Source organism: Ipomoea nil, unplaced genomic scaffold (assembly GCF_001879475.1).
Source record: "Ipomoea nil cultivar Tokyo-kokei standard unplaced genomic scaffold, Asagao_1.1 scaffold1940, whole genome shotgun sequence".
Lineage (NCBI taxonomy): Eukaryota > Viridiplantae > Streptophyta > Magnoliopsida > Solanales > Convolvulaceae > Ipomoea > Ipomoea nil.
Window position 1 is genome coordinate 547959 of NW_017618368.1, and position 21881 is coordinate 569839.

The following is a 21881-nucleotide window of genomic DNA, read 5'->3' on the forward strand; positions in this document are numbered from 1 at the left end:
AAGAGTGCTTTATGGCTCTTGGAGCAGAGGAAGAAGAGGTAACATCTAATTCTTTCAATTCTGTTAATTCCTCTTTTTCTCGTGAATCTATTGACAACCTAATGCGAGATTGTCAAGAGATTATGCTCACTCATCTTCAACTCAAGGAGCGCAATAATATTCTAATTCTTGAAAAAGAAGAGATGAATAAAAAATTGCAAGATGCTTTACTTGAAGTGAGTAACTTGAAGAGTGAAAATATTCAACTTCAAGAAGAGTGTAAATCAAGAGAGGTTAGAGAACATAACCTTCGGGCTACCATTGCTACGTTTACTAATTCGTCCAAAATTATGGATAAAATGGTAAATATGCAAAAGCCATCAGGAGATAGAACCGGAATCGGTTATGACTCCACATGTTCTCAAACCCCTCCGAAACTGACTAATTCTACTACTCCTTTAACTAATAAAGTGCAAGTAGTAAAATTTGTTAAAAGTCAGTATAGCACAATGAGACAAGGACTTGGCTATCATGAGAAAGCAAAGTTGAATGTTGATAGGCCGAAACAGTTCAATACTACGGCAAAGCAACAAAAATTCTTCAAGCAAAGATATGCCAAAGAGTCAAGTGCAAAAAGAATTTTTAGAAAAGAGGGAAGCTTTTCTAGAAATAGAGATGGAAGATTTTATTCCACTCAAAAGGATTGGTTGTGTAAATCTTGTTTAAATGCTTCTTATAGACCAAAGCAACAATCTTCTTCCCAGGTGCCTAGATATAAAAATGTTTTTCAAAACCCGGCGCCAAAAATGTTTTCAAAAGTTAATTATGATTATCGTGTTTCAAATGGTTATAAACCGCCTTATCTTAATTCAATAGGATCAAGGTGGGTTTGGTTACCAAAAATTACTAACAGCAAAGGACCCAAGCAAGTATGGGTACCTAAAACCAACTAATCATTTTTGTAGGATGTTTGGTACATCGACACTGGTTGCTCACGCCACATGACTAGAAATAAATCATGTCTAGTGAATTTCAAGAAAATCGATGGACCAAAAGTTATATTTGGAGGAAATCAAAATTATGGAACTACAAAAGGAGTTGGTACAATTGAAAGAAATGGTTTGAAGATCGAAGATGTTTCATTTGTTGAAGGCCTAAAATTCAATTTGTTGAGCACTAGTCAATTTTGTGATAAAGGCTATCTTGTGGAATTTTCCAAAGATAATTGCCTAATCAAAAATGAGCTCTCAAATGAAGTTGTGCTCACTGGAAAAAGGCGAAAGAATATGTATGTTGTTGATTGGAGCACAAGCAAAGATTCAGTATGCTTAATGGCCAGAAATTCGAATGAAGCAAATTGGGAATGGCACAAAAAGCTCAACCATTTAAACTTCAAGACCATCAATCAGCTTGCAAAGAAAAATCTAGTTGAAGGATTACCAAGTATCATCTTCAAGAAGGACCAAGTGTGTGATGCATGCCAACGCGGAAAGCAAATCAAATCATCATTCAAGTCTAAGACGCACGAATCAACATCAAGACCGCTAAGCTTGCTACACATGGACTTATTTGGACCGGTTGATCCAATAAGTGTAAGTGTTAAGAAATATACTCTTGTTGTTGTTGATGATTTTTCCAGGTACACTTGGACCGTGTTTCTCAAGAAGAAAAATGAAGTTGAACAAGTGTTGCCGAAGCTATTGAAGCAACTACAAAATGAGAAAGAATTGCAAATATCAAAAATCCGAACCGATCGTGGAACCGAGTTCGTGAATGGAGTTATACAAGTTTTTTGCAATTCACATGGAATTTCTCATCAATTATCTGTCGCTAGAACACCACAACAAAACGGTGTTGCCGAAAGAAGAAACCGGACGCTTAAAGAAGCCGCACGAGTGATGATTAGTGCAGCCGGTCTCCCGAAAAGATATTGGGCGGAAGCTATCAACACTGCTTGCTATACGCAAAACCGAAGCATGATCCATAAGCAGTACAAGAAGACGCCATATGAGCTATATAAAGGGAGAAAACCAAATATTGGTTATTTTCATGTTTTTGGATGCAAGTGCTTTATTAATATTAATGATAAATTGCATCTAAAAGCTTTTGATGAGCGTGCAGATGAAGGAATTTTTCTAGGATATTCGACTACCAGCAAAGCATTCAGAGTGTTGAACAAAAGAACAATGGTGGTTGAAGAATCCATACACGTGGTATTTGATGAAAAATCACACGTCAATATTGATGCTCTGGATGAAAATGGCGAAAATATTGAGCAAAATGGTAACAAGTGTCATATTGATTTTTGTGATACTGATGATACGTGTGAAGAAAATATTTTGCAGGGAATGGATGAGTTGGAAATTAATTCTCTAGAAAATCCCATCCATCATCCAGTAAGAAATGAAGTGCGGGATGCAATTGGTATTGAAATTGCAAATCAACCCAGGGATGCAGTTGAAGTGAAAATTGCAAATCAGCCCTTGGATGCAATTACTGGAGAAGTTGGAAATCTAGAAAATGAAGCAGAAATTCGAAATAGTGCTACCTCTTCTCAACCAGTAAATCCACCCAGTACCATGCACCCATTTGAACCAGACTTAAGATGGCTCAAAAATCACCCACCAGATTTAGTGATCGGAAATGTTCGCGATGGCGTGAAAACAAGATCATCTACCATGGAAGCATTGTTCACATGTTATCTATCTCAGATTGAACCAAAAGAAGTGGACGAAGCTCTAAATGATCCAAGTTGGATTGACGCCATGCAAGAGGAACTCGATCAATTCAAAAGAAATGATGTTTGGGAACTTGTTCCAAAACCAATGAACCACAATGTTGTAGGAACTAAATGGGTCTTCCGGAACAAAGCAAACGAAGAAGGCGTGATTGTTAGGAATAAAGCAAGGCTCGTTGCAAAAGGATACTCTCAAGAAGAAGGAATAGATTTTGATGAAACCTTTGCACCGGTAGCCAGACTCGAAGCTATAAGGATTTTCCTAGCCTACGCCGCACACAAAGATTTCATTGTTTATCAAATGGACGTGAAAAGCGCATTCTTGAATGGTCTACTCAAAGAAGAAGTTTATGTCGAACAACCCCCAGGTTTTGAGGTAAAAGGCGAAGGTGATAAAGTCTACAAACTTAAAAAGGCATTGTATGGGTTGAAACAAGCACCTAGAGCTTGGTATGATACCTTGTCAATGTTCTTGATAAACTGTGGATTCACCAAAGGCCTTGTTGACAAAACTCTATTTAGAATTCAAGATGGTGATCATATTTTATTAGTGCAAATACATGTTGATGATATTATTTTTGGAAGCACTAACAATTCTTTGTGTGAGAAATTTTCGAAGCTTATGCAGAATAAATTCGAAATGAGCATGATGGGTGAATTGAATTATTTCTTGGGCTTACAAGTCAAACAATTGAAGGAAGGAATATTCATCAATCAAGCAAAGTACACCCGAGACTTGATAAAGTAGTTTGGCCTTGATGGAAAATCATCGGAAATGTTCGCGATGGCGTGAAAACAAGATCATCTACCATGGAAGCATTGTTCACATGTTATCTATCTCAGATTGAACCAAAAGAAGTGGACGAAGCTCTTAATGATCCAAGTTGGATTGACGCCATGCAAGAGGAACTCGATCAATTCAAAAGAAATGATGTTTGGGAACTTGTTCCAAAACCAATGAACCACAATGTTGTAGGAACTAAATGGGTCTTCCGGAACAAAGCAAACGAAGAAGGTGTGATTGTTAGGAATAAAGCAAGGCTCGTTGCAAAAGGATACTCTCAAGAAGAAGGAATAGATTTTGATGAAACCTTTGCACCGGTAGCCAGACTCGAAGCTATAAGGATTTTCCTAGCCTACGCCGCACACAAAGATTTCATTGTTTATCAAATGGACGTGAAAAGCGCATTCTTGAATGGTCTACTCAAAGAAGAAGTTTATGTCGAACAACCCCCAGGTTTTGAGGTAAAAGGCGAAGGTGATAAAGTCTACAAACTTAAAAAGGCATTGTATGGGTTGAAACAAGCACCTAGAGCTTGGTATGATACCTTGTCAATGTTCTTGATAAGCTGTGGATTCACCAAAGGCCTTGTTGACAAAACTCTATTTAGAATTCAAGATGGTGATCATATTTTATTAGTGCAAATACATGTTGATGATATTATTTTTGGAACCACTAACAATTCTTTGTGTGAGAAATTTTCGAAGCTTATGCAGAATAAATTCGAAATGAGCATGATGGGTGAATTGAATTATTTCTTAGGCTTACAAGTCAAACAATTGAAGGAAGGAATATTCATCAATCAAGCAAAGTACACCCGAGACTTGATAAAGTAGTTTGGCCTTGATGGAAAATCATCGATCAAAATTCCTATGAGTACATCAATAAGGCTAGACAAAGACGAAGATGGAAAAGATGTCGAACAAACGAAGTATAGAGGAATGATTGGTTCACTACTATACCTTATTGCAAGCAGGCCGGACATTTCTTATGCTGTGGGAGTGTGTGCAAGATTCCAAGCAAATCCAAAAGAAAGCCACCTCACCGCAACAAAGAAAATCATAAGATACTTGAAGGGCACAATCAATGTTGGATTGTGGTATCCTAAAGGAAGAACAATGGTTTTGAAGGAGAAGAACAATGAAGAAAGAAGAACATCAAAGAGAATCTGGAATCAAGTGCGACTCCAGAAATTGCGAGCCAGAAGGGTTGAGGCTGGAGGACATCTGGTTGGAGATACTGCAAACGACCCTCTTGTCGTATCTGAAGAGAAAGGCCCTGAACAATATACACCTGTTTCACCACCAAGAGAACCAGGGTTTATCTATGCTGAAGAAGGAGATGCTGAGAAAAGCTTGCCACCACCGTGTCAAGGCTTAGCCGAACCACAAAAGTCAAAAGAATCTGAAGGACCTTTTCTGAAATTTTCACCTGTTGTGCAATCGGACATCTACCAGGAAATCATGAACATGAGCAACACCGAGTACATCCACTATCTGAAGCAGCTGACATTCGGACCAGTGTTGCCACCACCGGGCTTTGAAGGAATTTCTCATGAACCTCTTGCACCACCAGTTCAGTTTGATGCACCACCGGCCGCAGAACCTGACCTACCACCAGTACCACCAGAACTCGTTCTGCCATCTGCTCCTCCACCGGTGAATCCCCGCATCCGTCCACCTGTGAACTACACGAGGTTCTTCAATGCAACATACTCGTCCTCAAGCTCGAACATGCACAGTGAAGATTCCGGACCAGGGTACTGCCCATCTCCTCCACATACTGACGAGGACAACAGTGAAGATGAATGTTGTTCTACTAATCGCAGTTGATGTGGTTGTATTGTCAAAAAGGAATGTCTCTTGTGATCCTCTCTCTTGTACTCCTGATTAAAGGAGTAATAAATAAAAATGTTTGGTTGGCTGTGTTTGGAACAAATCGTATTTCCTACGCCATTAAAAAGGACCAAAAATGAACAAAACTTCCTCATCACGTTATATGGTCAAAAGTCAAAAATTGGACCCTACAAGGGATGAATTTAGAGACCAAATTGATGGTGAAATCAGACCATCAATTGGGGGGGGGGGGGGGGGGGGGGGGAATATTCACATGAAGTGCCAGTACACGATAACACCCCTATATTGTCACTTCAAAATACCTCTCTGGAAGCTACTTTAAATGCAGAGCTTATTTGAAGAACAGAGGTAATTGAAGAAGAAGTGGAAAATCATCTTGAAGAAGCCGAATCACCAGAAGAGAATTTGCAACTCACCGAAAATCCGGTTCTTGGAGATTCAAGAAGGAATTTATTCAAGAGTTTACACTCTTTGAATATGCAAGGAGGCCGAACCCGAGAAGAAGATGAAGATGATTTATTGGTTTCTTTGTTTGCAAAAGTCACTGAATCAAGTGATATGGTGTGTCAGAAAATTGGAAGTACTCTCACCGAGCAAGGACATCTTTCTTTGCAACATTTTGAGAACACACGAACAAATTTGAAGGAGTTGTTGGAGTATCAAAACACTTTGCAGACAAAAATTGAAAGAGCCGAACGACATTTGAAAGGAGATCTTACTGAAGGATTATTGGAGATCATCCAGCTTATGAAGAAGGAACGAGAAGCTATAGAGAAGATCAACAGTGAAAGACACCTGAGACAAATCAAAGCCATACAAGATCAAGAAAATCACCTTGAGGTGGAATTATCCTCCATGGCTAACAAAATATCTGTTTTGCAGGATGTTTCTCTCAAAACACATGATGGAGTTAAGATTGTTAAAGCTAATCAAGAACAAGATTCCAAATCCCTTGGCTTTTTGATTGATAATGCCATAAGGGGGGAAGAAATTCTCAATCATCTGGCTTTACAACAACATGAATTCATCATTGGAAATCAGTCACAACAACCAGCTCAGACCGCCGCACCTACGAAAGGCCGTGGTCAACAATCCCAAGTTGGTTTCGCTCAATTTGCAAATCCGAGTCTTGGATCAAGTTCATCAAAAGTGGCTGAAACTCGAGATTGGTTCGAATGCTCAAAAGGAACCTTAACACCGCAGAAAGTCTGGACATCCGAAAATGTGCCGGCTATGGTGAAAAGATGGCCAAAAGCTGATCAAGCTCAATGGATTTCGGACAAGAATAAAGAAGAAGAAGCAAAACGAAAGCAAACCGAAATGTGGTATGAGCTCAGAGACTATACCAAGAATAATGGTGAAAGTCTGGGATTCCAAAGAAGTTTTGAAGAATGCATAATTTGGTGGGAAGCCGGAGCTCTTCCGGGCACGAACATTAAAGAGGCCTTTGGACACTACATGGCTGGGAATGTGACTAAGAAATTTGAATGTGAGAAGTTTAAGAATGATATCTGCAAGATGAGAGAACATATCAAGGATATATTGAAAGCTGACATGGGAGTCAAGAAACCCAGAAGGTAATCAAGCATATATTCCTCAAGAAATATGATGTTTTAAATTTCTATGATTTTGGCTAGCTACAATATTTCCTCTTTCGACTAATATGAATAAAAGTTCCCATGGTCTGATCTAAGTCTGTTTATGATTTATTTTTTTGGCTATCATGTAATTAGTTGGTGAATCAAAAGACAAGAGTTGTTAAACGCATGCAAAATTTTGATAAAGATAAAAATTGATTAAAAATTTAATCAAGGATGCGTATAGGACTTGTCTAAATTAATTCACAAAGTTTTATTTTCCCTAGAATTATTTTTGTCAAACTCATCTTGGCTTTGTCGAAATAAAATTGAGTAAAAATAAAAATATTTTTCAAAGACTTAAAGCCAATGTTTGAGTATAGGTTATGTCATTATCAAAAGGGGGGAAATTGTTAGGAATAAATTGTAATAGATTTTGATAAGCCATATTGTAATTCGTAGATCCCCAATTTTATTTTATTAGACTAGTCGAGTCTTAGACCAAGAAAGGGAAAAATAAATTCATTAGTTGAGGAAATGGATGAAGAAGATATCAAGCCAAAAATCAAGAATTTGTCAAGAGAAAATGGCAAACAGAAGAGGAAGATGTATGCGTATGAAATTTGAGAAAATCCCTCAAGAAATCCCGAAGAAGAAAGAACGTGACTAGAAGTTTGCATGAAGCTATCTTGAAGATCAAGCATCTATGAAAAGAAAGGAGTACACCAAGTGGAACAAGAAGATAACTAATAGGCTGTACGGACGAGATGGTAGAAGCTTGAAATATTATGTGCAAGGTCATAGGTTTAAATCTCACATCCTACATATTTTAAAGAAGCCAAGTTAAAATTCCATCTGATCAAGTAAGAGGCGATGGTTTGGCCGAAGGGATACAATTTGCAAGTCAATGGGATGTGATTTCCAATTTGACTATGGGATGAGATTTCTATTAGGACTCTATCATCATTAGTGTTCGTTACCTATTATTATTAGTAATTAGTGTTCGTTACCTATTATTATTAGTATTCGTCTTGTAATAGGTTTACTATTCACTACTACATATACTCCTGTACAGACTCATTATTATTCATTTTAGATATATCGTATCCTCATCTGGTATCAGCAGGTTTCTCTCTCCTCTCTCTAATGGCGCACCTCGGATCTGATGACGGCTCTGTTGGTAGTTCTGAACGGACCGTTTCCGAGGCCGCGCTTGTTGCACCGCTGCAGTCGGGGGTGTCTTTCTCTTCGGCGCATCACTTCGTCTCCATCAAGTTGACATCCCGCAATTTTTTGTTTTGGTGTACTCAGCTTCTTCCGTTCTTGGATGGCCAAGGGTTGTTGGGTTTTGTCGATGGTACTTCGGTATGTCCGCCGATCACCGCGCTTGCCGTGCCGCCTGCCGAGGGAGCTGTTCCTGCCGTGCCTTCGTCGGCTTCGTCTTCCGCTGCTCGGAGTGCATGGCTCCGTTAAGATAAGGCCGTGCTCTCCTTATTAATCTCATCCTTGTCCGACGAGATGATGCACCTCGCAATCGGTAAGTCCACTTCTCGGCATTTGTGGTTGGCAATCGAACAGGTTCTTGGTTCGACTACACGGGCTCGTGCCCTCCGGTTGGTGGGCGAGTTGCAAGGATTACGGCAGGGGGATGCTTCGATCCCGGACTATCTTGGCCGTGCACAGGTGCTTATCGAGGATTTAGCGCTTGCCGGCCGTCCGGTGACGCTAGAGGATCAGAATATGTATATATTCCGAGGCTTGCGGTCCGAATATCGTCCTTTGGTGGCGTCGCTCACAAGGGGTGCTCCGGTGCCTCTGCCCGAGCTATCCGATTTTCTTGTTTCGCAGGCTTTTATATGTGCCGATGATGCTGGTGATGTTGCTGCTGCACCGGTCGCCATGGCGGCTCAGCGAGGTGGAGGCCGTTCGGGCGGGCAGCAGCGTGGAGGCGGTAACCGCGGCCGTGGTCGCGGCAAAGGGCGTGGCCGTGGTCGTGGCGGTGCCGGGGCTGTCCAGTGCCAGATCTGCTCCGGCGAGGGCCATTCGGCCGCTTCGTGCTTTCGCCGGTACGATGGAGCTCCGGGGCTGAGAGCGCATGTTGCGTATCCTGTGGATGATGCAGCTTCGGTTAGCACTCAGCAATGGTTTCCCGACACTGGTGCGTCGAACCATGCCACCCCAGATCCGTCTTTGATGTCCTCGACGGTCTCTTATAACGGTCCGGATCATCTTCGTGTTGGTGACGGTAACTATTTACCTATTGTTGGTATTGGTTCGTCTTCGGTAGCCTCTTCTAAAACACTGTTTCGGTTGTCTGATGTTCTTTTTGTTCCTGGGCTTTCTGCGTCTTTATTATCCGTGCAACGGTTTGCCCGTGATAATAATGTATTCTTTGAATTTCACCCTGATTGTTTCTTTGTGAAAGATCATTCAACCAGGGAAGTTCTGTATAGAGGGCAGGCTTCGGGGGGTCTCTATTCTTGGCCTGTTTCTCGTTCGAGTCCCGCCGCGTTAGTGGCTTCGCGTGTCTCCTCTGACGTTTGGCATGGTCGGTTGGGTCACCCTCATCCTCGTGTCTTGCGACAGATTTTGAATTCGTGTTCCATTGATTCTAGTTTTAGTAATAGTTCGGTGTCATGTCGTGCTTGTATGCTTGGGAAATCATCTCGGTTTCCCTTGCCTCGTGTCAATACTACTACGTCGCATGTTTTAGAGCTTATTTATACTAATATTTGGGGCCCAGCGCCTTTTCTTTCTGTCAGTGGTTTTCGTTATTTTGTTTTGTTTGTTGATGACTACACACGCTATGTATGGTTTTATCCTATGCGATTAAAAACTGATGTGTATGCTATCTTCGAGCAGTTTCAGTCACTAGTTGAGTGTTCATATGGTCGTAAGATTGTCTCTATACAATCTGATTTAGGGGGAGAGTATAAACGGTTGCACCGTACTTTTGTCTCTTTGGGTATCAATCATAGGCAATCTTGTGCCTATACCCATGAGCAGAATGGTAGAGTTGAGAGTCGGCATCGTCACGTTGTGGAAACGGGTCTGGCTCTCTTGGCTCAGGCTTCGGTTCCACAGCGATATTGGGATTATGCCTTTGAGATTGCGGTCTATCTCATCAATAAAATGCCTACTCGAGTTCTAGACAATGTCAGTCCTCATTATCGTTTGCATCATTCTAATCCTTCTTATTCCTTCTTACGTGTGTTTTGGCTGTCTCTGTTATCCTCTGTTGCGCCCGTACAATCGTAACAAGTTGCAGTATCGGTCATCCCCGTGTGTGTTTCTTGGTTATCCGTCTTCGTTTTGTGGCTATCGTTGTTTAGATCCTGCTACTAACAAGGTATTCATTTGTCGTCATGTACGGTTTGATGAGACCGTATATCCGTTTGCTTCTTCTATGCCTTCTCAGGTCTCTAGCTCTCGCCCGGTTGAGCCGTGGGGTGTTGGTGCCGTTCGGGTTGGTGTTGGCTCTGATGTTTGTCCCACTGGACCTGATCCTCATCCAGAGTTGGACGCGGATTCCGGGGCTGCCGCAGCTGGTTCAGATTCTCGCACCGTGACTGCTACGGCTCCGGAAGGGGCGGTCTCGGGTGCTCCTACTGCGCCCAAGCGAGGCCGCCATACGGCGAAGCCTGTTCAGCCTCGGTCTCATGTCATGGCAACCCGTTCTTAAGGACCGACGCAGCATGTGGCTCTTATGACTGTTCCTGAACCGACTTGTTATTCTCAGGCAGTTCGGTATCCGGAGTGGCGTGAGGCCATGTATCTTGAGTTTAATGCCTTGCTCCAGAATCACACTTGGCGTCTGGTTAGTCGTACACCTGGCATGAACGTTGTGGGGTGCAAATGGGTGTTCAGAACGAAGCGCAAGGCCGATGGCACGATTGAGCAGCACAAGGCTCGATTGGTCGCAAAGGGTTTCAATCAAGTCGCTGGGCAAGACTTTTTTGAGACTTTCAGTCCTGTTGTCAAACCCACCACCGTGCGGCTTCTTCTCTCTTTAGCCGTTTCTCGCGGTTGGGTCATTCGGCAGTTGGATGTTCACAACGCCTTCCTCAATGGTAATCTTGCAGAGACAGTTTACATGAGATAGCCGCCCGGTTATGAAGACCAGTCACGGCCGGATGATGTGTGTTTGTTACAGAGGTCACTCTATGGTCTTAAGCAGGCTCCTCAAGCGTGGTTCAATAGGTTGCATGCTTTCTTGGTGTTGGTTGGTTTTTCACCCTCCAAGACTGATGTTTCTTTATTCATCTATACTCGTGCCTCTATTTGTTTATATTTGCTTGTCTATGTTGATGATATCCTTGTTATGGGGTCTGATGCTTCGTGTGTTACTCGGCTTCTTACTGACTTAGCCTCGGAGTTTAAGATTCGTGACATGGGTGCTCCGTCTTTTTTTCTTGGCATTGAGACGGTCTCCAAGGATGGTGGTTTGTTTCTTTCTCAGCAGCGATACATGCAAGATATTTTGAGCCGTGCAGGTATGGTGGACTGTAAACCGTTGGCTACTCCGGTTCCTGTGTCCCGACCTTCTTCTGATTCTGTGGTTCCCTATGCGGATCCCACGCAGTATCGCAGTCTTGCTGGGGCTCTACAGTATCTTACTGTTACTCGTCCGGATCTCTCTTTTGCCGTGAACCGGGTCTGTCAGCATATGCACTCTCCAACCACTGAGCATTGGGCTATGCTCAAGCGTGTTCTGCGGTATGTAAAAGGAACTCTGCACTTTGGTCTTTTTATTCGTCCTTCCTCCTCTGTTGCGGTTCATGCCTTTTCGGATTCGGACTGGGCTGGTGATCCAGCTGACAGGAAGTCTACTAGTGGTTTTGCGGTTTTTCTTGGTGGCAATCTGATTTTCCTGGTCTTGTCGGAAGCAACGCACGGTTGCTCGTTCGTCTACAGAGGCTGAATACAAGGCTCTGGCTGATGTGTCTGCGGAGGTCACCTGGTTGGTTTCTCTGTTGCACGAGCTTGGAGTGTCATTGGCTGCTCCTCCCACTCTCTGGTGTGATAATTTGGGTGCGACTTATCTCTGTTCCAACCCGGTGTTCCATGCTCGTACGAAGCATGTGGAAATTTATTACCACTTTGTTCGTGACAAAGTGGCGAAGAAGGAGTTGCAGGTTAGCTTCATTTCCACAAAGGATCAGCTCGCTGATGTGTTCACTAAAGCTCTCCCTGGTCCGCATTTCTCTACTCTATGTGGCAAGCTCAATGTTGTTGCTAGTCCACCTTGTGCTTGAGGGGGAGTATTAGGACTCTATCATCATTAGTGTTCGTTACCTATTATTATTAGTAATTAGTGTTCGTTACCTATTATTATTAGTATTCGTCTTGTAATAGGTTTACTATTCACTACTATATATACTCCTGTACAGACTCATTATTATTCATTTTAGATATATCGTATCCTTATCATTTCAAGGGATGCAATTTGCAAAGTCAAAGGGAATGAGATTTCCAAATTGACTAAGGGATGAAGTTTACAAGTGAAGGGATGCAGTTTCTCAAATTGGTATCCCAAACAAATTGGAACCCCGAAATTGAAATAGGGATGCAATTTCATCAGAAGAATTGAAGTTCAAATTGGTACAGGGAAATCAATTTGAAGGGATGAGATTTACAAGGCTTCAATTCAATTGGAGATATAGATTGCAAGGGATGAGATTGCAATTCCAAATCAAGTAAGGGATGAGAATTCAATTGACAAATCTAGCAAGGGATAGAGATTTCATTTCCCAAAATAGAAAGGGATGAAGTTTCACAAGGGAAGAGATTTCCAAGTCAATTGAAGAGATGAAGTCTGGAAGCAGTATACAGACCCAGATACACGAAAAACAGAGGAAGATATTAGAAGAAGTTGCAGGAGCAAAAATACTAGTCTAACTAGTAAGGGATTATATTGGAGAATATATTTTGAAGATAAAAATCCCAAGAGGCGTGATCTACACCAGATGGAGATTCATGGGACGCCATTTTTGCTGAAACCTCAAGCTCAATTTGAAATATCTGACAAGATCTGCAACGTTATCTTATCTTCTGACAAAAGGCTATACAGCTAAGCAAAATTCGAAAATGAGACCGTTTCTTTCCAACGGACGGATTCTCATTACCAGTTATAAAAGGATGAAGATTGAAGCTTTGGATAGCAGGGGTGAAAAATAAGAAAATAGCAAGAAGCAAGAATACAGAGCTAAACCGAGCATACAAAATTCAAAGAAAGCTTTCCATCTCAGAAGCTTAAATTGATATATCTTTTGTGAGATAAACACTCAGAGTGATACAGAGCTTAGAAAAGAAATATCCAAGAGTGTTGAAATCTTCATCAACTTCAAGAGATTCAGCGCATCAACGAAGATCATCTACAGAATCTCAAAGTTGGAAGCAAGGCAAAACTTGTTTTGGAGCAAAACAAGGGAAAGGAGGAAAGTAACACGGAGTTGTGAAATCCTGGATTGTCACACGGAGCTGTGAGATCCGAAGCAGCAGTGTCGGAGGACATTGGGCGTGATTGGTGTGGGCTTGGTGATCAAAGCACCAGATCACGGAAGATACGTTTCTACCGGATCGTAGAAGACGGGGGAAAGTAGCACGGAGTTGTGAAATCCTGGGAAAGTAACGCGGCGACGTGAAACCCGAAGCAGCAGTGTTGGAGGCACTGGGCGTGATTAGTGTGGGCTTGGTGATCAAAGCACTAGATCACGGAATTCATTGTATCTTGGAACCAAGAAGTGGTGAATATAGTGAATTGGCTCTTTGAGAAGAGCAAGTGGAGTAGGAGGATTACATCACCTCGCGAACCACTATAAATTGCCTTGTGTTCTTTACTGCTTTCTTTACTTACCGCTCTTGCTTGCTTCTCACGTCAATAATCTTGACACGATCTACACACACACCGTATCGTTTATTTAATTCCGCTGTGCACCGGACTCTAACAATCTAGTTAAGAGTCTTGGTTTATCTCTGGCTTACCTTTTGTTATATTGTGCGAAAAAGTTTGAAAGTCTATTCATCCCCCCCCCCCCCCCCCTCTAGACTTTCACCTTACCTCTTTTGGGACCAACAGAGGCATGTTACATGAATTTATAATAAAAAAAATACATATTACTCTGAAGTCAAACTTTAAATTGTAAATGTAATTCCCAATGAATTTTATTTCCCCACACTAACAAATTTCCATGTATAAAGCAATTCTCCAGAAAAATTGTTTAATTGTTTAATTCCAACAAAAACGGAATTCAAAAAGGGGACAGGAATTTTTTTTGGGAAGAATGAATTTATTATTTATTTTAAACAAGTACCGTACCGATTTGTATGAAGTCAAATTTTACATTTTGTATGTAATTAATCATTATTTTCGTTTCCCATTAGTCAGGAGACAAAACATGCCTCCCTAAGAAGCATGTTCCTTGAATTTATAATGAAAAAAAAAAGGACGGATTTTTGCATGGTCAAACATTACCAACAATTTTCCATTATTATCCAGATTCCCTATAAATATTATTTCAGAGGATAAGTTTCAAAATTTAATGTTCCTATTATAAAAAACAATTTAATGTTTCTACGAAACATGCATCCATGAGATGCATTTTACTTAGAACTAGTTTCCTATAAAAGGGTCAACGAAATCATTTATACAACTACAGAAAGCCTATTAAAACAACTACAGAAATGATCCAAATTTTACTATATTTCCTCTAGGCTGCAGCATACTATTATCATGGCCTAATCCTTGATTAGTATCTCAAAGAAAGTAAAAAGGCATGTGAAGATTTCAATGCAGCTGTTCCCCTAGACTCTGGAGAATGCAGAAATATTGCTTACATACACGTTTGTGTCTGACTTTCTACATTAGGGTGTGTTTGGAAACCTGGAAAATGAGTTCTGGAAATCATTTTCCAAGTTTTCAGTGTTTGGATGTGCCTGGAAAATCAAGTCAACGGAAATCATTTTCCGTTGACTTTGGAAAATAGGCTTGTTTTGGAGGAAAATGACTTCCCCTTTTTTGGGGGGAAGTCATTTTCCAACTTTTACACCAACATCACACCACCAACAACATCATCAACACCATACCACTACCACCATCACCACCACTACTGCCGCCGCCACCACCACTATACCACCACAACCACCGCCACCACACCACCACCACTACCACCACCAACACCATACCACCGCAACCACTACCACCACCAACACCATACCACCGCAACCACTACCACCACCAACACCATACCACCGCAACCACTACCACCACCAACACCATACCACCGCTGTCGCCACCACCACCATACCACCGCTGCTGCCACCACCACCATACCACCGCAACCACCACCACCACCATACCACCGCAACCACTGTCGCCGCCACCACCACCACTACCACCACCGCCGCCGCCGCCACCATACCACCGCAACCATCGTCACCGCCACCACCACCACCATACCGCCGCCGCCGCCACCACCACCATACCACCGTAACCACCGTCGCCGCCACCACCATCCAAATACCACCGTTGCCGCCACCACCACCATACCACCGCAACCATCACCACCATCACACCACCGCCGCCACCACCACGACCATACCACCGCCACCACCACCACCACCACCATACCACCGCAACCACCGTCGCCACCACCACCACCATACCATTACAACCATCGCCACCACACTACCACCACTGCCACCACTGTCATACCACTACCAGTTATTATTGTTATTATTATTATTATTATTATTATTATTATTATTATTATTATATAATAAATAACACCACTACCACTACACCACCACCACCACCATAATATTTTTGATATATTATTAGTTATTATTTTATTATATTTAAAATTATTATTATATTATTATATATTATTATACATGTTGTAATATTCTAAATAAAATAATTAAAATGTTTAATTATACAATTCTACTCATTTTCCAGAAAATGAACCAAACACACAAAAATAGTTTTCCAGAATGCAACCAAACACTGGAAAGGAAAATGTTTTCCGGAAAATGACTCATTTTCCAGAAAACATTTTCCAGAAGTCATTTTCCAGCTTTCCAAACGGACCCTTAGTGACTTTCTAACAGAAAAAATTAAATAAATAAGGACATTGATTGACACATAATACACAGAAATAAAATAAATAAACAAAACATTGGTTATTGGCAAATAAAAAAATCAGTTTTGATGGGTTAATAATTATGTTTTCATACAAACCATTAAACCATAATAAATCACCGCTCATCGAAAAAGTCATACATAGTCGGCGCATCATAATGTTGTTCTTCACCAACTTGATTACTAATTCCAGCTTGACTAGAAGATGCATGCAATTGGAAATCCTGAATTGGGTGGTAATATGACCCCTGCTGTTTGGGATTATGCATCACACTCGTAGGACTAGCAAAGGTCGAGTACTGAGAGCCAATATCCATCGCTAGTTATCAAAGTCATCCTCTGTATTAGCTGCTTGCTCGTTACAACGTTGTGCAACCTCTGCATGTAACACTGCATTAATAGCACGCATCCGCCTCCCGCCATATCCCGGTTGTCCACGCCTATGTGCACGTTGTCGTCGCAAATCAGTACGGTGATTGTCTATCTGCTCATCCAAAGCTGAGCAATTTATAACATCGGTTGGGACACACTCCACATTTTCATAAACGCTACGCGTTATATATTTCCGAGCCATATTATTCACATCCATAATGGCATTAGCATGGTCGGCAGGATTGAAAAGTGCTGCATCAGTTCTCAATTTCATTGCTTGCATCCCTTGCATCTACACCACAAAAAAACTACGTAATAACAAAAAAAAAATCACATAATACTACAAAAATTAATAATCAAGTAATTGTCAAAACTATTAAGACACTAACCAATTTATTAACTGAAGCAACACTTTGCAAATAACCATCGTCTGGGTTATGGTCAGGGTTGCCAATGAACCTTCGACCATACAGGTAGAACTAATCTCGGTATGCATTAGTAATCGTTGTTTCTTCCTTATGCGCCATTTCTGTAATGAATAAACCTCGACTATTCCATTGTTGCACATGCGTCGTATGCTTTACACTCCAATCATCATTTGCAGTACCCAAACGGCAGTCTGTTTCATGCAATTTGTGACTATATGTCACATGAGTGGGTACATCTTGAAAGCCATGAAATTTCCTACAAAATCTATCTGGGTAATGATACTCAACAATGTAAAAGAAAATTAGAGGCACCCGGGCTGTCCAAAACTCTTGCCCTGCTTTACAATAATGGGGCAAGCTATTCAAGATGTTATCATATGGAGTGAAACTAAACTACAAAATAAAATTCAATGTCATGAAGTTAAAATTTTATTTATATAAATATCTATTATAATTGTAAAAATATAAACATTACATTGAAGTGACTCACTTTGCTTGCACTAAGTCGATCCAATTGGCCGCGATAAACTCGTTCCACGTGTCCGGGGACAGAACGCCATGAATGCCGGCAATTCCACCTACGTTTCAAAATAGAACAATAAGTAATTCACACACAATAAAAATTCAAGCATTTAATCAAAGTTTACAACTAACCTTGCTGCAAGTGGCAAATCTCCAAGTATTTCCTGAGGCAAAACGCCTTGTGGCCTAACCATAGGCAATCGCTCCCATGCCCAAATTTGTACCAATAATAAGCATCCGCATACGGTCTTAGTTTCATGATGGGCCTCTCTACACAACGCCCTGTACAGATACGCTAAAGTTGCCGATCCCTTACTATATTGACCGCACCTACACTTCAAAATCACGAATATACTCGAGCAAAAATAATTTCACATCTGTCTTATTTGTTTCGAGGAATAGAAATCCTCCTAATAAATGAAATATAAGTATCTGCGTGGCTTTTTTCACCTCAAAATTTGAGCTGTTAGGCATGAGTTTCTGAACATTGGGTAAACCTGTTAAATTAACCTTACTAGTTGTAACGAATTTATCTAGAAGTTCAATTCCAAACAATTCGAAAAAAACAGACTTCACTCTTGGACAGACCGCTTATCTCCCCCCGTAACTGGTAGGCCATCCACCTTCAATCTCAATAACACTTCAATATCTTGAAGTGTAATTCCCACCTCACCGAAGGGCATGTGAAAGGCGTGGACCTCTGCACGCCAACGCTCTATAAGGGCGTCAATTAATGCGTGGTCTAACTTTATATTTGTTAGGTGAGTAACTCCGTAAAACCCTGCAACACGTAGGTAATGAAGCATTTCAGGATGGCGAACATCTCGACTTTGTGTCTGCATATCGTACCGACCGACGCTGAGTCGAGGATTATAATCTCGATTTGTCCAAATGGCTCTAGAACGATGATTTTGTTGCAATACTAACAACATTGGATCAATCGGTTCCGAATGCAATGACATTTCCGTAACCATAAACAAATATTTATTAACAAATTATTACTCACCAATTGTTAATAATATATTTACTTTTTAGATTACATAGTAAGTTTCAAGCAAAACAAACATTAATATTATCATATGGAGTAACATCAAATACCAAACTATTCATGCAATCCATTATTTACACAAATTATTTATATAACATGCACCCAGTGAGACCATGTTAGGTGAATATAGGTTTAAAAAAAACACAGAAAATGCCAAACTTCATTTTTTTTAACAATAATTTTTTTTTGAGTAGTTAAACAATGTTTTTGATATGCAATGTTTCCCGTGGGATGAAAAATCGGATAGTATGAAAAAATGCAAAATCCTACGGCTTCTTGCGATCAGAATATGGAGAAAGATGTGCACGAAGCTTCAATTTCAGAGGAAAATACAAATCAAGGTCTCGGAGAGAATCTAAATTGCACAAAAGTGAAAGAGAATGTATCTCCGTTGCGATCAGACTCTGAATTGGAGGAATTGTGTTCTGGAAAAAATACAAAAGGAAAATCGAGCGATGCGCCAGTAGTGAGACACTGGAAAATATAAAGATAATGCAGAGCCTCTCATCCTCTGCACATCAGAAAAACATCACCACCCAAACCCCCCATTATTCATAATACACATCAGAAAAACTTAGCAAGTTTAGAGCTTACATATAAGTTTTTGTCAGTTTGAAGTAAGAAGTGTAAATGTCGCCGGTTTCTGCCTCAAGCACCGCACACCGTCGACCACCACAAACCATCGCATGCCGTCGACCACCACAAACCACCACACGCGGTCGACCACCGCGCACCGCCGTTGTCCGCCAAACACAACGCCGCCGTCCACCGCCCGAACAGACGCAGATCGATGTCGCGCATTCGTCTTTGTCTTCTACCTGGACGACAGAACGTAAAAAGGGGAAGGGAGAGGAATAATAAAATAAGTAGGGTTTTGTCAATTTATTAATACATAAATTTGTATTTATTAATGTGTATACATTTACCGTATTATCTCCGTACTATCTACGCATAATGTATCGTACTCTTTCTGAGAATACATTTTATTAAAAGCTAATAATGCATTCCTCATATGCATGTTTAAAAAAGTAAACATGCATTCCTCAATGTAGCTTTTCCAATGTTTGTATAAAAAAAAAACGTCCTATTTTTGTATCCCATTCAAAAAGCCTTCTCAACTGGTGAATTCACCCTGCGAGGAGAAGTAGAAGGGGCCGGAGATTCTATCCCTCCAGGCCGCTGATTTAGTTCGTCGGAAGAGGCATCTTCGCTGCTGTTCCGTCGCTCAGAGTATGTTTACAGCGTGTAACTCCTACCTCCAAGCACAAGCCAAAGCCACTTTATGAACATACACAGTCACACTTCATCAACAGCGGCACTATGCTAGATATCAGGAATGTCACTGTATAGGTGATGTTGCCTTAGGCTTTCCATATCAACATTATACGCATGCAGTTCCTTCGGTGTCCATTTTATTTGTATCTCCCGCAGTCAACGTAGTATTGCTTTTATCAAGAATAGAGGAGAAATCAGGAAATGTTGCATGCGCATCTGCCATCTCCCCTGCTGGCATGTATTTTCTAAGCTCAAGAGATTGTAAATTGTGGGTGTGGGGTGTACAGAGAGAAAGAGAGGTTAATGCTAAAGCTTCATTTTCATTGATGCTGGGTTACGGTGGATTTCAGAAAAGAAAGGCAAATAGAGTTCAAATATTGAATGCTTTTTTCTCATTGGTGGCTGTGGCGGTGGAATACAAAAATCAAAGCTGAAGGAAAATAAAAATGGAAAAGTGCATGCATACACTCTTATTGGTGGGTGTGGCGGTGGAGCGTGAAGTCCAAGAAGGTGGAATGAAAGAGAAAATGAAAATAAAATAGAAAGGAAGAGATAATGCAAAAAAAAAGGCTCTGCTATGTTTTAAGCTTCCCAAGTGCAACGTAGTGGACAGACACACGGTTCTGGCTGGTGATTCAACAGAAAAGACCTCCAAAGGTGAGTATAGTTCTGGCCGATCATCATGACTCCTCCGGTCAAAGTAACCGACCAGAGTTCCAAACTCAATTGGCGAGTCCCCAGTTTCTAGCCACTCAGTTTGAGCTTCCCGATCAGTTTTGAAGTTGCGCCTGTCCCCGGATACACGGGTCATGATAGCCCTTAACACAGCAAGCTGAATAAGCCGGCCTCAAACACTTAAAATGATCAGGTATATGGTTTCATGAGCAGATGAGAGTTCCACTCTAGTTATTTTGCGATATTCTATAGTCATGGAGGAGCGTGCGAATCGTCTGGACATTACCAATAAACTCTTTGAACAGTGCTGGTGTTGCATTTCCTCCTGAATAGTGAAAGGAACAAGCTAGGGATGTCAATTTTACCCGCATCCGACGGGGAATCGGATTCTCTGCCCCTATGGGGACGGGAATGGGATAAAAATAGGGGAGAATAGGGATGGGAATGGGGGCAATTTTGAATTCCCCGCCGGGGGCGGGGGCGGGGATGTGGAGTACTATATATATATATATATATATATATATATATATATATATATATATATATATATATATATATAGGGGTGAGTTCAAATGAGGACAACAATATATAGAGGAATGTGAGGACGAATAATGGGCACACAACAAATTAATAGCAGGCACACAACTTAATACATAATGGCACAAAAGAATAAATGTAAACATCAGGTCTCGAACCAAGGCTCTATAAATTAAAAAATCTAGCACGCGACATACAAACTGTGGCACACGACTACATTCGATCTTACACACGACATACCGACTAATGGCACACACTACATCTGTCCTCACCGTCCTCTATAATATATTTATCCTCATTTGAATACACATCTATATATATAATATATATATATATATATATATATATATATATATATATATGTATATATATATATGTATGTATATACATATATATATCTATATATATGTATATGTATATATATATATATATATATATATATATATATATATATATATGTATATATATATATATATATATATATATCCACACAACACACATATATGTATTACTCTGTATACAATATATACATAATTTTAGAACTATTCTTGTCATTGTATGTCATGCTTATGAAATGCATATTTAAATAACATGTTTAATTGGTAAAATATTAATACTACTTTAAGTTGGGGATGAATATATATGCGTTATTTATTTAAATGTTTTTAATGTTTAATTTTTATTTTTTTATAACTTATTAACGATGTGGGGGTATCCCGTCCCCGAATAATCCCCGTGGGGATGGGGATGGAAGGAGTTTTCCATTCCCCGGCAGGGATGGGGACGGGGTTAGGGAATGGGAAGAAAGTCGGGGGCGGGGATGGGGGGTATGTCCCCCGCCCCATTGACATCCCTAGAACAAGCAAAGACCTTCAAAGGTGAGTATAGTTCTGGCCGACCATCATGACTCCGCCGGTCGAAGTAACCGACCAGAGTTCCAACATCAATTTGCGAG

General features: G+C 40.8%; 2 protein-coding genes and 2 long non-coding RNA genes across 5 annotated transcripts; 2 read left to right on the forward strand and 2 right to left on the reverse strand.

Annotated features, from left to right (window-relative positions):
- The first annotated feature begins 4615 nt into the window (after positions 1-4615).
- LOC109146850 (proline-rich receptor-like protein kinase PERK8) lies at positions 4616-5329 on the forward strand. The gene has a single exon (XM_019294523.1). The coding sequence runs from the start codon at positions 4616-4618 to the stop codon at positions 5327-5329; it is 714 nt and encodes a 237-aa protein (XP_019150068.1).
- A 5436-nt stretch (positions 5330-10765) lies between these two features.
- LOC109146851 (uncharacterized mitochondrial protein AtMg00810-like) lies at positions 10766-11851 on the forward strand. The gene is made up of 2 exons (XM_019294524.1): positions 10766-11017; positions 11108-11851. The coding sequence occupies exons 1-2, from the start codon at positions 10766-10768 to the stop codon at positions 11849-11851; spliced, it is 996 nt and encodes a 331-aa protein (XP_019150069.1).
- Positions 11852-16190: 4339 nt separating this feature from the next.
- On the reverse strand, positions 16191-18377 carry LOC109146867. The gene is made up of 4 exons (XR_002048522.1): positions 17524-18377; positions 17360-17447; positions 16831-17060; positions 16191-16733 (listed from the first exon to the last, which is right to left on the reverse strand). It is a non-coding gene; the product is annotated as an uncharacterized LOC109146867 (long non-coding RNA).
- Positions 18378-18729: 352 nt separating this feature from the next.
- LOC109146866 lies at positions 18730-20793 on the reverse strand. Of its 2 annotated transcripts, XR_002048521.1 has the most exons (3): positions 19366-20793; positions 19034-19257; positions 18730-18864 (listed from the first exon to the last, which is right to left on the reverse strand). It is a non-coding gene; the product is annotated as an uncharacterized LOC109146866 (long non-coding RNA). The 2 variants fall into 2 exon arrangements; XR_002048520.1 differs by having other exon boundaries at positions 18730-19257.
- Between the last annotated feature and the right edge of the window lie 1088 nt (positions 20794-21881).

Coding starts and splice junctions, on each gene's coding strand:
- LOC109146851 (XM_019294524.1), top strand. CDS start 10,766: ATGAACGTTGTGGGGTGCAAATGGGTGTTCAGAACGAAGCGCAAGGCC. Junction 11,018..11,107: donor ATGGTAATCTTGCAGAGACA/GTTTACATGAGA, acceptor GGTCTTAAGCAG/GCTCCTCAAGCGTGGTTCAA.
- LOC109146850 (XM_019294523.1), top strand. CDS start 4,616: ATGGTTTTGAAGGAGAAGAACAATGAAGAAAGAAGAACATCAAAGAGA.